This window comes from Notolepis coatsorum (assembly GCF_963971535.1).
Source record: "Notolepis coatsorum genome assembly, chromosome: 20".
Taxonomy (NCBI): Eukaryota; Metazoa; Chordata; class Actinopteri; order Aulopiformes; family Paralepididae; genus Notolepis; species Notolepis coatsorum.
The window spans coordinates 37761085-37776442 of record NC_140184.1 but is presented as its reverse complement, the minus strand read 5'-3'; the positions used below and the strand labels follow the sequence as shown (position 1 = coordinate 37776442).

The 15358-nt window shown below is 40.4% G+C and overlaps 1 protein-coding gene across 5 annotated transcripts in view; it reads right to left on the bottom strand.

The window, feature by feature from the left end:
- Window positions 1-360: 360 nt before the first annotated feature.
- The window catches only part of madd (MAP-kinase activating death domain), a 118581-nt gene continuing 103583 nt past the window's right edge, over window positions 361-15358 (bottom strand). For all 5 annotated transcript variants that reach the window (XM_084337839.1, XM_084337841.1, XM_084337843.1 and 2 more), the window contains 6 exons: window positions 13242-13406; window positions 13076-13148; window positions 10052-10158; window positions 7582-7651; window positions 2748-2794; window positions 361-2276 (listed from right to left, as the gene is read on the bottom strand). In XM_084337839.1, coding sequence (XP_084193965.1) covers window positions 2163-2276; window positions 2748-2794; window positions 7582-7651; window positions 10052-10158; window positions 13076-13148; window positions 13242-13406 — 576 coding nt within the window. In that variant the 3' untranslated portion in view covers window positions 361-2162. The remainder of the gene's footprint in view (window positions 2277-2747; window positions 2795-7581; window positions 7652-10051; window positions 10159-13075; window positions 13149-13241; window positions 13407-15358) is intronic.

Sequence of the window (15358 nt, the reverse complement as noted above, 5' to 3'; positions counted from 1 at the left end):
TCCATGTACGAATAAATAAATAAAAATTAAATAAAAAAATGAAAATGAAATATCAATAGTTGCTTGTTGCCGCTTAGCAATTCTCAGTAAGTTTATTGGACAATTTGGTGGATTTCTTTTTATTCAACATAGAATTTTTTTCTGGAGAGGATCTTCAAACTTTTATGCAAACCTGTGTTCATCTGGTTTTATTTTCTGATGGAGGCAATACATGTTCAAAACCATTATTTACATTGTTGTCCATTTGTAATTATTTCATATTGGATATTTGTAGCACACACAAGTATTATGCCAAGCATGTTAAGCAAGTAGATTTTCACAAAATGAACAATGAACAAAATATGCTTTATTTGACAACTTTATTATGGTATTGCCAAAGCTGTACATATTCTATAAATACTTCTTCAAATACTGAAATATTTACAACCATCATCTTGTTTCATGTATTCCCTCTTCACAGCAGCAGGCTAGCACAATGACAAGTTGGGTCTCTACTAATCCAGTGTCGTAACATTCTGGTATAAACACCTGTATTCGTCCAGTTTTATTGTGAAACCATTTGTGATGCTTCTTTTGAACACGTTCTTTCCCATTTACACCAAGTGACCATAGTCACACAGTGGCAATTTTGCTCTTATGTCATGCTCGGGTTGGGATTCCTTTCCACCCTGGAAAGGAATCCCAAAAGTGAGCATGACATAAGAACAAAATGGCAACCATGCAAATATGGTCAGTGGTGTTACTGTTATTGTTAATGGAATGTATCAAATAGCCTCATCCTATTAATGTTCCTTTGCACTTTTAATTACTAAAAAATAAAAGTCACAACATCTCCAAATGATATAGCTGTATTATTTATATATTGCTGATCTGGAGAAACAACCTTACACAGTATGAATGCACACGCACAGACAAACATACATACGCACACAGTGAAACCAATAGTGGGACAGCAATGGGATTAGATCGAACATTTGTCTCCTATTACGGTACAGAAACAACATTAAGACTTTACGTGACTCCCCATGGACATGACCACTACACCAGGGCTCGACTGCAGTAGGCTTACACCTCTGTAAGACGGGATATCCAAACACAATTATATCTCATGTCGTCATATTCATTTCAATCAATATGTAGAACAATTAAGTCCTTTTTTTACATTCTTCACTATGAAAACCAGAGTAACAGAAACTCGTTACAACCCGCTCTGGCAATGGCCAACTACTTCAAAGTATTGTACATCTAGTGAATAAACCACAGTTTTTAACATGTTCTTAAGTGAAATGTACAGCATTTTTGTATTATATATATATATATTTGTCATCCTCATAGTAACATGCAATTCAATACGGCAGAACACAGACAAGAAATATTACAGTAGAACTAGTACAGTAATTTAGCCTCAGGGCAAGCTAAAGATAGGGCACATCTTAGACCACTGTGTTTTAGGACTTAACCAATGAAACCTTTTAGAAAGGACGCACATGCAGTGTTCTGATGCACTATACAGTAGTATTTTCACAATGTGACATCCTGCACTACAAGATGCTCTCTGAATGTTTCAGAAGTTTTTGACTTGGCCAGACTGGAATTTTACAGCAGTACCACGAAGCACATAACAACTCACACAGGAGAAGAGGGGGGAGGTGCTGCTCTTTATTGACTTGCAGGGCTGTGCATGGGACCTGCATGCACGTTGTGCCGTATGACCACCGCCCCTCGCATCTCCTTCCATTAGAACAAGTAAGATCTTGGCAGCAGGGACAAGAGAAGACGACACATTCACAAAGGAGAAAAAAAATCAAGGAACTATTGTCTCCCCCTTTATGTATAACCGTGGCTAGTCTGTGAAAATATAACCGTGGCTAGTCAGGCAAATGTATAACCATTGCTAGTCAGGCAAACGTATAACCATGGCTAGTCTATGGTCATTAATACAGCAGCGATGGGGGTCTGGAAGTCACACGCCAGGGTCATTACACATATCTATACACACCAGGGTCTAGATGGGTTTATGCTGATGCCTTACAGGGTAAAGGGGAAACAGGTGTGTGCTTAGTAGTATTTTAGGGATTGTCAGAAGTCAAAAGGTCATAGAGCTGAGATGCCATTGCAAGTAGAGAGGCACACAGAAGAGGAGGGTGGAGTGGGGGTGTAGACTAGCTAGGAAGGGGTCTCGGTGACAGAAGCTTGGGCTTGCCTTCCGCATCCTTCCCCTTCACTGCAGCGACGTAGGAGAAGAGACAGAGGACAGAGTAACAGATCTGATGTGCCTGGAAATGGAAAACAAAGATGCATTTTAGAACTTGAATAAAGTCTTGGCCCTTTTTCACATCTGTAACTTTAGGTCCAGCACAGTTTTTTTAACCAAAGTAAAGAGGATTTCTCCCTCGTCAGTCCACATGGAAATATCATGTTTCACCAACTGCATTTTCAAGTTTGGCTCAATCTGACACAGAGCACTTTGCCCACTTCGTGAATTTGTTCTCATTGCGAGAATTCCAAGAGCTACTCAACGGTCCAGTGGATACACATGGGCCATTCAAGGGACCACGTACAGTACCAGGCTGCAGCTGACTGTCAGTAAGAAGCATCAGTCAGCGACATAAGAGCAAAATGGCCGCTGTGTGAATAATGGTCAATGCCTCTTTTTTAGATTTGACCTTCAATTCTCAATGTGATTTTCCCTAATGGTAATTGAATCTGGCACAGTAGTGAGGTGAACAGAGGAACACGTTGCTTACCATGGGGGTCTTGTACTTGTGGATCACCACTTCTTTAGTTTCAGGAACTAGGCCGGTGCAAGAGACAAAACAAACAATTCAAAAGGAGTGGGAACCTCAATCAGTGAACGTATGAGAGCTATAGGGGATGCAGGAGAGTGCTTATGAAACACGCTCAGAATGCCAGGTGCAAAAGGGTGCTGTGGGCCAAGAGAGTCCACAACAGTCATAATCCAGGGTTCATTTGCTTTGACGTAGGGGGGGAAAAGCCGTTTAAACACCTGTATGCTGAAATCTAAGAATAGTTTTGAGATGGCCAGTTACAAATATTGTGGGCTTTCAAATGGTATCCAAAAACAAGTAACAATAAAAACAATCTGCTCTTGTCTTTTTGAGAGTTAATCCACCACAGCCTGCCCACTGCCCAAACCCATTTGGCTAATGAATAGATAAATTGTCTAGACAGCACGTGATTATGTTAGTGAGTAGGACATTCGTGGCCCATGGAAAGGAAAAAATAAAAACATTGAAGATATGAAATAACACACAAATAAAGTTACAAATATGGATATACAATGATAAGGGAACAGAAAACACTTGAGGACAACCCCCCCCCCCCTCCAAAAAGAAAATATGAACGCTTAAGGACATCATGGAGAAGCTCATGAACCCAGTGTAGATGAGGGGCAGAGATCCAGACAGGGTGCATTCCCCTCTGCTCCCCAAACAGTCCCACTTGCTGGGATACCAAGTAAAACTGTCAAAGCATGGGGGACACTAGAGAGATGGGGTCATGGGGAACACACTAGAGAGATGGGGTCATGGGGAACACACTAGAGAGATGGGGTCATGGGGAACACACTAGAGATGTGGTCATGGGGAACACACTAGAGATGGGGTCATGGGGAACACTAGAGAGATGGGGTCATGGGGAACACACTAGAGATGGGATGGGGTCATGGGGAACACTAGAGATGGGGTCATGGGGAACACACTAGAGATGGGGTCATGGGGAACACACTAGAGATGGGGTCATGGGGAACACACTAGAGAGATGGGGTCATGGGGAACACACTAGAGATGGGGTCATGGGGAACACACTAGAGATGGGGTCATGGGGAACACACTAGAGATGGGGTCATGGGGAACACTAGAGAGATGGGGTCATGGGGATCACAATAGAGATGGGGTCATGGGGAACACTAGAGAGATGGGGTCATGGGGAACACACTAGAGAGATGGGGTCATGGGGATCACACTAGAGATGTGGTCATGGGGAACACTAGAGAGATGGGGTCATGGGGAACACACTAGAGAGATGGGGTCATGGGGAACACACTAGAGAGATGGGGTCATGGGGAACACACTAGAGATGGGGTCATGGGGAACACACTAGAGATGGGGTCATGGGGAACACGCTAGAGATGGGGTCATGGGGAACACACTAGAGAGATGGGGTCATGGGGAACACACTAGAGAGATGGGGTCATGGGGAACACTAGAGAGATGGGGTCATGGGGAACACACTAGAGATGGGGTCATGGGGAACACTAGAGAGATGGGGTCATGGGGAACACACTAGAGATGGGGTCATGGGGAACACACTAGAGAGATGGGGTCATGGGGAACACACTAGAGAGATGGGGTCATGGGGAACACACTAGAGATGGGGTCATGGGGAACACACTAGAGATGGGGTCATGGGGATCACTAGAGAGATGGGGTCATGGGGAACACACTAGAGAGATGGGGTCATGGGGAACACACTAGAGACATTTCCCATGAATAATAAACTCATGACAACACCGGTATCACCGGTGACACCGGACATTTTACAAAATGACGCTCAGTATCTGTAGATCGCTTACTTTGATCTTAAACGTTAAACGCTAACCCTAACCCTTAAACGTTATGTGGCTACATTGATTCACTGTGTCTGTCCGTCTACGCCTGTTTAAGAAATGTTCAATGACTAGTATCCATTTGTTGGACAGACAAGAGTTGTTCTCATTGAATAAACCAACAAACAGTAATACATTCCTTCAATTCATCGACGGATCAATGTGGCTGTTATTTAGCACATTGCGCAAACATACTATTGCTGGTCTGGACTGGTCCTCTGAGCTTCTCTCCAGTCAAGCTGCTGTGGGGTTTAAATCCGAAATATAGCCAAATCCTGCGCCATCGTTGTGAACCTGCCACGTCGTCTCATCTCTAGAGCCTTTTTTCTCTGCTTCATGCAAAGTTAAATCTACTCTAGAAGTGAAAGTGAAACATGAGCTACTCTGTACTACAACCCTGAATTTTCCCAAAGGGATCAATAAAATAATATTTAATCTTATCTAACTCTGCTGTACAGACACTTTAAGTTTAAAATGTTTACTGTCTAAATCAGACCTGGGCAATTACGGCCCACAGGCCACTTCCGGCCCGCGGTACATTTTTACAATGGGAGATAATGAATATTGAGCAGAATTAAGTTCAAGTTATCATTGGTTCGGCCCTCCAACACAGTTCAAGTTTCTCATGTGGCCCCTTGTAAAAATTTATTGCCCACCAGTATTAAAAAAAATCGCAACAAAAAAGAATTTGATGAACGTGGGCACTGATATGTGAGAATGAACTACATTGGTTTTATTTCTATTAAAAAAAGGAAACTAAACACTGAGTAACACCGGTATTACCGACTACCGCGGCAAGCCTGGAACACACTAGAGAGATGGGGTCATGGGGAACACACTAGAAAGATGGGGTCTGGGGGTATGTTTAAAATAAAGAGTTCTGCAAAAGTGATGGAAGGAGTAAGCTAGGTATGTTCCACGAGGAGTAAGTTGGAGAAGGAAGGAGAAAGGTGGCAACACTTTACCTGCTGGAGAATGAAGGTTTTCATAGCGGCAAAGATGAGGGTAACATTACAAAAAGCAGCACATGGACACGGCAGTAACCCAGGCCAGTACTGAGATGATGGGATCACCTAATCTGTTGGACCGTCGCTGACAAATCATGACCTGTTCTATTAATCATCCAGTCTGTCACACATTGTCATCTGAGATTCCATGCTAAGATACATGCCCCGACCTCATTAATAACCTCACTAAAAACGTCAGTAGACATACTAATCCAATGGAAGCAACACTCCCACTTTCTCTTGCTCCTTGTGTATGTTTTCTACACTTTCCCTTACTCAAGACCAACTCAAATCAACCTTCACATAGAACTGCCATATTAAAGAACTTTCTTCCTTCAATTAATCAAATCATACATTTTCAGTCCTATTCAGTTAGCGGAGGATTAATGTGGTCTAAGGTATCCTATGGGGTTTTTTACCACTAGTTGATGAGATTGGCGCTAGGGCGCACAGTAGGAAAGAAGGGCTCCCCATACATTGTGTTATGTGTTCTTCCAGCATGGCACCAAATTGAATGGTCAATGCGGAATCTAACAAGCTAACTGTCAATCAAAGGAGGTAAGACTCATTCAAACTTTGTCAAAACCGAAAGTGAAACTTAACACGGATGGGATGTAAACATTGCGAGCAAAGAATATTACGAAAATGGACTTTACAAAGTTTAGAGGTAGGAAATGTATTCAGCTTGTAGACTATAGAACAACAATAAAAATGGACATGTGAATGTAAACAAAAGCGAGCTGTTCTTAGTTATTTCTTTTTATATACTTTTAATGCAGACTCATTTGTTGATTTCAAATTTAATTATACATTATGCAGCAAAAGTAAACGGTTAGCTTTTGACATGTTTGGCATCCATGCTACAGTGTTTTGTCTTAGTGGCTCTAGTGCATGTTGTAGCACTACAATGGTTATATTTGGATACTTGGTTATGATTAAATCACTAGTTCTAAGCACTGAGCCAATGACTTGGTACTTTTAGAGTGAAAATTAGCTAGATAATGCTTTGTTAATTTCCTATATTATCAAGCTGTGGTGATCCATCACGCCTGAATCAGAGACAGGTCAGCTGGTATTTTGTCTCATAACCCACTAGGCCTTTATGCAATGATTGTTTTGTGGGCCGTCAACATCACCTGACTTGATATACATCAGACCGGTACATCCAGGTACTATTTCTGGGACTGATTTATATCTGTTTGTTTTGTCCTAAACTTGTAGATTGTGAACAAACGCCGCCTAACCCCTGTTTGCTCCTCAAGTTGTTTTCCCCCCATAAAGGAGGTGTGGCAATCACATATCAGGGTGGGTGATGAATGACCACTTTTGTAGTTGTAATAGTCACTTCAACAGTGGAGTTCATATCCAGGCAAAATTTCAAGTAGTTTGATGGGGAAATTAACTTAAAAAATAAGCAGGCTAATGTTAATTTCTTTTTTTTTAAACTATTTGTCCCAATGCAATTGCATGGTGGTCAAAAAGACCTGTGATAAAAAGCTCAGTTTGTACTGTCCTTGTGTATTTCTTATGTGAAATTGAAACGGACACGGACCAACCACAGCTCACTGTCATGTTTAAACTGTTCTATAAGTCCTACATTCTCCAAATTTGGCAGTGGAAAGGCAGAATTATAGAGAGAAACGACAAGCTAAAAATAGCCGATAGAACTCTGAGTCTATGTTTACATTTGTTAAATCTGTCTTTATACTCCAAACACCACACTTTGTTTGCCAAGAACTTGCCGTAAGAAAAAAATAAAACAGCTATGCCTAACTTTTGCCTTGGGGAAAGAAAGAATCACTGCTCTAATTCACATTTACAGAAGCGTTATTAGCTCTCATCAACACATTTACAGAAGCACTAATATCTCTCATCAATACATTTGCCAGGATGCTGAGTTACTGCCGTGTCGAGTACAGGTCTAAAATCAATAGATGGGGTAATTACCAAATTCCTCCAGGATAAAGACTCCCTTCACTGTATTGCACTTTTTAATGTGACTCAGCTCTATGAAAACCTAAAAACAAACAAAAAAAGAATATTAGCAACTCAACAACACTGGCTGAAATTAAACATTTCAGATAGAAATAAACCATGTTAAATGTGTTCTATTCAGTACTAAATATACAATTAAAATAACTGCACTGGAATGCAAGCTTTTTAACAGTTAATAAAATGAAAGAAAAAGAACATTAATGGGAAGTTTCCATGATTGAACGCATACATGGGCAGGGGTGAGGTGAACAGATATGTATTGCAAAGACTGCTCGAGGGACGCAATTAATACAAAATTACTTGTTTCATCTACAAAGAATTACTGGCAACTACAATTACAAAGATTCTTACTAGAAGGTAGTTGAATACTTTCACATGTGTTTACTTTCACATGTTTATTTTTAGGCGAACTTATATGCAATATGGCCCATGTAATGCATACATGAAAATTCCATATAAAACATAGACAAGGACACAAAATTAGATTTGCCGTACAGCTAAAACAGTGAACAGAAAGAAAGAGGAAAAAAGGAACCCAATAAAATGTAACCGCTAACAAGCAAACACAGCAGAGGTTGTGTACCTTCCGCTCCTTGCAGGGGGAGAGAGCATGGGAGAGAAACGGTTTGGATTATTATCGGACAGAAGAGCACAGACACTCGGCGGCACTCCTAGAGGGCACTGCGCTAGCCACAGGAACCTCTTAACGGATTACAATGACTAGCTATTGATGTTTATCAGAGCCAATGAAAAACCATCACAAGAGACTTAACCCCAGAAAGAGAGGACTAGAGGTTTGACTAGGGCTTTGAGAGCTGGATTCACCTTTGTTTTCCTGGACTTAATAAATCACAGCTCCCAGTGCCCTTCCATGCCTCCTCCTCCGGCAACGAGGGCTGGCACCAACACAGTCGCACAAATGCATGAGGTCACCTCAGACACCATATCAATGTCATATTTCCCAGGTCCAGACCTAGCTTTCACAAATTAATTTCCATAACTAACGCAGCAATCTAATATGGCAGAAGGATAAATCTGTGACTAGATAGCACAGGCTGAATTTCCACTGTACAGTTTTAGCTTGTTGGCCTCTATTGCTAGTACAGTAACATTCCTATGGGAGGGTTGTTGAAATGTCACTGCACGATAAACTGAGAAAGGTAATGACACTTTACATGAAGAAATAGATGGTATGGGCCAATCTGAAAATGCATGAGCTTTGTAAACTCCAGAAAAGGGGTTTGTACTGAGTTACCACGAATCTGGTGTTATACAAAGAGCCTTTCTGAGAACAACATACATTTTTAAAGACAGCTTAGGATAAATTTGACTTCTGTTGCAATCAAGCAACTTATCCATCAAAGGCACTCCACCCCCCGCAAAGTAAAGCGCAAAAGTTCAAATTGAGCAAATGTAGGTGTAAGGCAGCAAAAGCAGAAGCAGCAAGAAAAATAATCTTTAGCAACTTGTGACTTAAATTGATTTTGTAGTTATGAACTCAGTGGGCAAATGTAAGATGCTTGATGAGGAATGCAGTCCAATATTACAACAGTAGCTAATAGAATGCTATGAGTTGACATTCCTCCTAGTCTAACAATGCAATAGCTTATTTAGCTTTTGCCCTGTTCTCACACATCTAAATGTCCAATATGTATAAAATGTCTCTTCATAGTAACAGGGCCATGCCAATGACCATTTATAGCATGGTCACTTTATACACATCACAGTCACATGTTCAAATACATACTCAAGAACAGGGTGAATTCCCAAAAGGTCAATTGAGGGAGTAAAATTGCTCCAGATTAGGTTATGGTCCAAATTTATACAAGATAGTTGCTATAAAAAAGCCAATTATTGATGAAAATGCTTTGCTCATCCGTCTTACATTGGGTGCATAATTCACACACACACAAACAAACACAGCAATTATTTCCTCCCACACATAGAAAATCAGGGTTGGGCACCACGGTAATCAAATATCAACAGACGTTTCTGTGGAAGGATGAGTTTGTATCACTTGAAAACACAGCACGCACAAACACATTTTTTAGTCCCAATGAAACCGATCAAAGCAAATTAAATAAAAGCTGAAGCACAAAGATTCTTCCTCTAAGTTCCGTATCAACAAAAAATAATTGAATTTAGGGGAATAACAGTTATGTGGCATTTGTTAACCATAAACATTTAATTTGTCTATAATTTCTACTCAAATGAGAATGATCTGGTGGACATTAGAGGAAGATGAGCACAAGGTAAAGGGAGAGGATACAGAGAGAAATGGGTAGGACCAGCAGGAGATGGGCTGAGGGAAGTTGATTAGGGGATTAAATGAATGGCTACAAAGGCGTCGTGAGTTGAATGATTTCCTTCATGTTAGTGTGTGTAATGTACACTCGACTCTGCCATGGTCCTAACCTCCTACCTGGCTGTGCATGAATTTAAGGTTGATTCCTTCCAGTGTGACCTGCAGCAACCCTCCTTCGCCAGTTTTCATATCCTGGACGGGGAACTCTCCACCCAACTCTGGACCTGAGGGAAGGTCAGACGAGTAGACTTAAAATCAACCTCACTGGCATGCCCACCTAGAGCCCTTCAGTCGGAACGTCACTTTAGTTTCCCGCACGGTCCACCCGTATAGGGATTTATCATTGGGAAAATGTATCATCAGCTATTGAAATAATTCTGCCTCATGAACATTGGCAAGCTTTCCATTTTTTTCACAATTTGTTCCCTTATATCACTAACATTATTGTTTAAGCATTTTTTGTTGAAATAAAGTTAGTTAAAATGTTGTTTAATTTGTCGTTAAAAAATAACTACCTTTTCGCACTATAAGCCGCACCTGACTATAAGCCGCAGCAGCTAAATTTAATGATGTGTACATATATAAGCCGCACTGGACTATAAGCCGCAGGTGTTTTAATGTTTAATTACCATATGTAATTAGCATTGGGACACAATACTGTCGGACAAATAACAAGAATTAACTCATTTACAAGTTGTATTAAGTTTAGCAAATAAGGGAACAGATAAATAACATTTCAATGCAGTCAAAAAAGCAATATTTAGATTTTTACATTTTCGGGTTTGGTCACGTCAAGTCACATATAAGCCGCACCGTTATATAAGCCGCAGGGTCGAAAAATGGGGGGAAAAGCCGCGGCTTATAGTCCGAAAAGTACGGTACACTTACCAGTAGAACGCCTGTCGTTCAGTGCTGTCGCCTAATACACGTCACGGCCATTGTGTAGTTTCTCAGTGAACGAAGACATAAACGTTGTTATTTTGCTACTTTGACGATTAATTGCAAATTTGTTCATGTTGAGCTATAGATTGTGGATGAATACACACAGAAAGGTACACCATGCCAATGTTCATGCTTAATTTGTTTTAAACGAGATTATTTAGAAATGTGTCCATTGAGAATACATTAATAATAATAATAATGGATTGGATTTATATAGCGCTCTTCATGACACCCCAGTGACCCCAGAGCGCTTACAGTCCATTATTCGTTCATACACAGTCATACCGGTGGTGCCCTGAGGCAGACTCACGGAAGCGTGGCAAATAATCATCGCCTACGGCCCCTCCGACCACCACCAACATTCATTCACATGCATACACATTCACACGAGGCAAGTAGGTTAAGTGTCTTACCCAAGGACACAACGGCAGTGGGATGGACATGGGCTTGAGCGGGATTCGAACCACAAACCCTTCGATCATTGGACGACCCGCTCTACCCCTGAGCCACGCCGCCCCACAATGCAATGCAATGTCAAGTGGGATGGACCGCGCGGGAAACAACAATGACGTAACCACTACACCTCCCTATATTCATTAGTATTCTATCTCAGTTGTCTTGGTTGGCAAACGACTAGGGGTGTGTGCACAACTGCACACCGATTAGCCAGCTAACTGTATTTTAAATTAATCTGATATTTATAATGGTTAGTTTACATATTTGTGGATATTATTTTGTATTAATTTCATTGGGTGAGTAAAGTTAGCACAAGATAGTGCAATAAGCAGATGAGCGAGGTCTAGACCATTTACAGCTTGCTGGAAAATACAATGGTGGTTCGCTGTAAATTGCAGTGCTAAAGTGCAGTGCTGCGATGGTGCTGGTGTGACGGTAAAGGACAAACCATATTTGCCAGATCTCCGATGTTACTTCGGTGACTCGCCCGTAGTAATATATTTGATAATTATACGCTGTGTGGGTGACTGCCCCTCAAAGCGCTTATGGGCGGAGCCCAGCCCAAAACAGCTTGAAATCTTGAAGTGGAAAAATGCTGCTTTAGAGTACTTGATTAGAAATACAAAACAATGAATTTAAAAATAAAAAATAAAAACCTTACAGATGTGTTCCATAGACTCACAGGAATTGTGTAACATTGCCCAAATAGTGAAAGGAATAGCAAAACATGGGACCTTTAAATCATTATGCTAGGTTTGTTGACTGGAAAAGCTGTAGCCTATATTTCGACTCGTTATTAAATTATACATTTTTTAATAATATCTATTTTGTTTACTCTGTACTCAGTTTACTCTGTCAGTAAACTTTACTCTTTTAATTTGCGTGGGTCGGGTCGAAATACTTTTTTTTTTGAGTAAAATAGGGCTGACCTCGACTAGTCGAATAGTCGACTAATCGATAGAAAGGAGCTGTAGTCGACTGCCAACCTCTTAGTCGAATGCAAATGTATGGAATATTTTTTTGTATTATTCTTTCCAAAAGCAAAGAGGCCTAGAAGCATGGCTAACGCTAATGGTGCGCATACCAGCGAGGCTAACTGCCTGAGAAAACTGGTACAGAGGCACTGAAAGAGGATTTCACACACAAAATATATATAAAAAATTGCATTCGGCTGTCGGCAAATTTTGGCCAATCAAAGTCGACTATACAAACCCTTAGTCGGGGACAGGCCTAGAGTATAATATGAATACAATTACACCAATGGCTAAAACCCTGTGAGAAGTCTGCAATGCCAGACCTTGAACTGACAAGTGATTCAGGGTCTGGTATCTGGCAGCCATTGGACAATAGAGGCTTTACACATGATGTTTGTGTAGATCTCCGTCTTCCAACATTGTTGTCTGTAACATAGCAACCATTGTTTTGTACATGGCAATGGAAGAGACAATGGCTGCTATGTGGAAAACAACAGTTGCTATGTGTCGATATATGATAAATAAATATATCAACAAAAACATAATCATGTGGTGTCCTATAACTGGATCTTGTAAACAAGGCACAGTAGAACAGGGTTTTACCCTCTAACACTGCACAGAAATTAGGCATTTTCTCGTGAAAGTGGTTACTAATGTTTACAGGCAGCCAAACTGGAAGAATGAGAACTACACAAACATTCAGTGCAAGGCCTCTATTATATATTTCCTGCTGTTGTGAAAAAAGACAACACAAAGAGAAATGCCATACCTGGTTTGATGCTCTGCTGTCTAGCAGCAGCTCTCTCCATACTATCTTTCACACAGTAGTAGAGTTCACGACACTAGAATGCAAAGAGAAAAATACCGTCATCACTAATGTACAACCTAAGTGAATGGAAACTGCTACTGCGATGCATAATCATACAGACTCTGACCTTTTTGGTATAGAACTTGTTTAGCTGCGTCTCTTGGCCATTACGTCTCCAGAGACACAACACCTTGGTCTTGGGGCAGTAAGTCATGTTGATAAGCTTCTCGTACCACCAGCGCTCGTACACTGTCCCGATGTTGCTGCGCAGGACTATGCAGTCGTCACAAACCTGGAGAGAATGGAGGGAAAGATCTCAGGAGGGTCCCATAAAGGAGAATTTAGTGAGAGATTAATCTCAGGAGGGTCCCTTAACACTTTCAGCGCCAGCCATTTTATCCATCCTTGTAGCCAATGGGCCACGCTTTAAAAGATAGGGATTTTCACTGTGCGTCACGATGTTTGCAGGGGTATATATATATTAGTGCTGTCAGGTGATTAAAAAATTTTATCTAATTAATTACAGGATTTGTAATTAATTAATCTAATTAATCGCATTTTAATCGCATAACCATTTTATGCCTGATATTCTATATTCTATAATCATATTTCAAATTGCATGTGTCCGGATGGCAGAATTCAGTACTGTATCTACAAAACCTTCTGTTTAATCATCTTCCATCTATTAATTTGCTTAGATTTTTCAGGTCTGGTCAATTTGAGCATAGTGTTATTCACAGTCAAAGATAAAAAAAAATGTTTTATTGATATTCTCATTTGGTTCATTACAATTTACTCAAGCCTAGTAACAGACAGTATTTCGGACACTGGGAATACATTCCCTGAGATCCATAGATGTCCCTAGAATCAGATACCAAGAACATGGAAATGGACCATATAAAAAAAAGTCTGTAATGTGTATTCTACGTTCTTATGGAATGAATGAGATAAAAAAAAAAAAATTAAAAAAAAAAAAAACTAAAAAAACTTTTTTTTGTAATACATTTTTAGTTAATTTTCATAACGCGATAATTTGCTGTGTAATTAATTAATCTAATTAACGCGATAAACTGACAGCCCTAATATATATATTTTTTTTTTTTTTATCTCCCCCCCCCCTTCTTTTTCCATTTGTCTCCCATCCAAATGTTAGTCGTTATGCCAATTCCCAATCCCCTTCCTGGTCGTTGCACACTCTACCCCCTACCGTCGGTCTGGGAGGGCAGAGACTATCACATGCTTCCTCCAACACATGTGTAGCCAGTAGGGGTGGGGGGAAAAATCGATACGTAGTAGTATCGCGATACTTTGCGTGGCGATGCTGTATCGATACAGGGACGCCAAGTATCGATATTTAATTATTCATAAAAAAAATGAATTTAAATGTGCATTCAGTTAAGTTGGAATATGACTAATACAAACAGTTCAGTTCGTCAGGTACATGCAACACAGATTACAGTGTTTACATCTGTCTGCTTGAAAAAATACCATGTTCTGCAATAAAAATGATTGAAGTGAGATGAACAGACTGAACTTTATTTTATTAGATCAAACATGTTGACAGTTTTACTTTGCAGTAAAAAAAAATTAAAAATAAAAATTATAAAAAATTAAATATATACCACTTTTCGCACTATAAGCCGCACCTGACTATAAGCCGCAGCAGCTAAATTGAATGATGTGTACATATATAAACCGCACTGGACTATAAGCCGCAGGTGTTTTAATGTTTAATTACCATATGTAATTAGCATTGGGACACAATACTGTCAGACAAATAACAAGAATTAACTCATTTACAAGTTGTATTAAGTTTAGCAAATAAGGGAACAGATAAATAACATTTCAATGCAGTCAAAAAAGCAATATTTAGATTTTTACATTTTCGGGTTTGGTCACGTCGAGTCACATATAAGCCGCACCGTTATATAAGCCGCAGGGTCGAAAAATGGGGGAAAAAGCCGCGGCTTATAGTCCGAAAAGTACGGTAGTTTTATGTCATGTCAAAAAAATAATAAAAAAAAATGTTCACAAAAAAAATTTAATATATTGCAATATATCGAGTATCGCGATTCCCACCCCAGCCCACAGCTTCTTTTCACCTCTCCCAGATCCTTCCCTTGCTGTGCAGGCGCCCCGACCGAACTGTAGGAGTCGCTGTTTACAACGACCAGGACCCACCCACGCCGGCTTCCCACCCGCTAACACTGCCAATTGTGTTAGTATGGACGGTCGGCCAAGCCG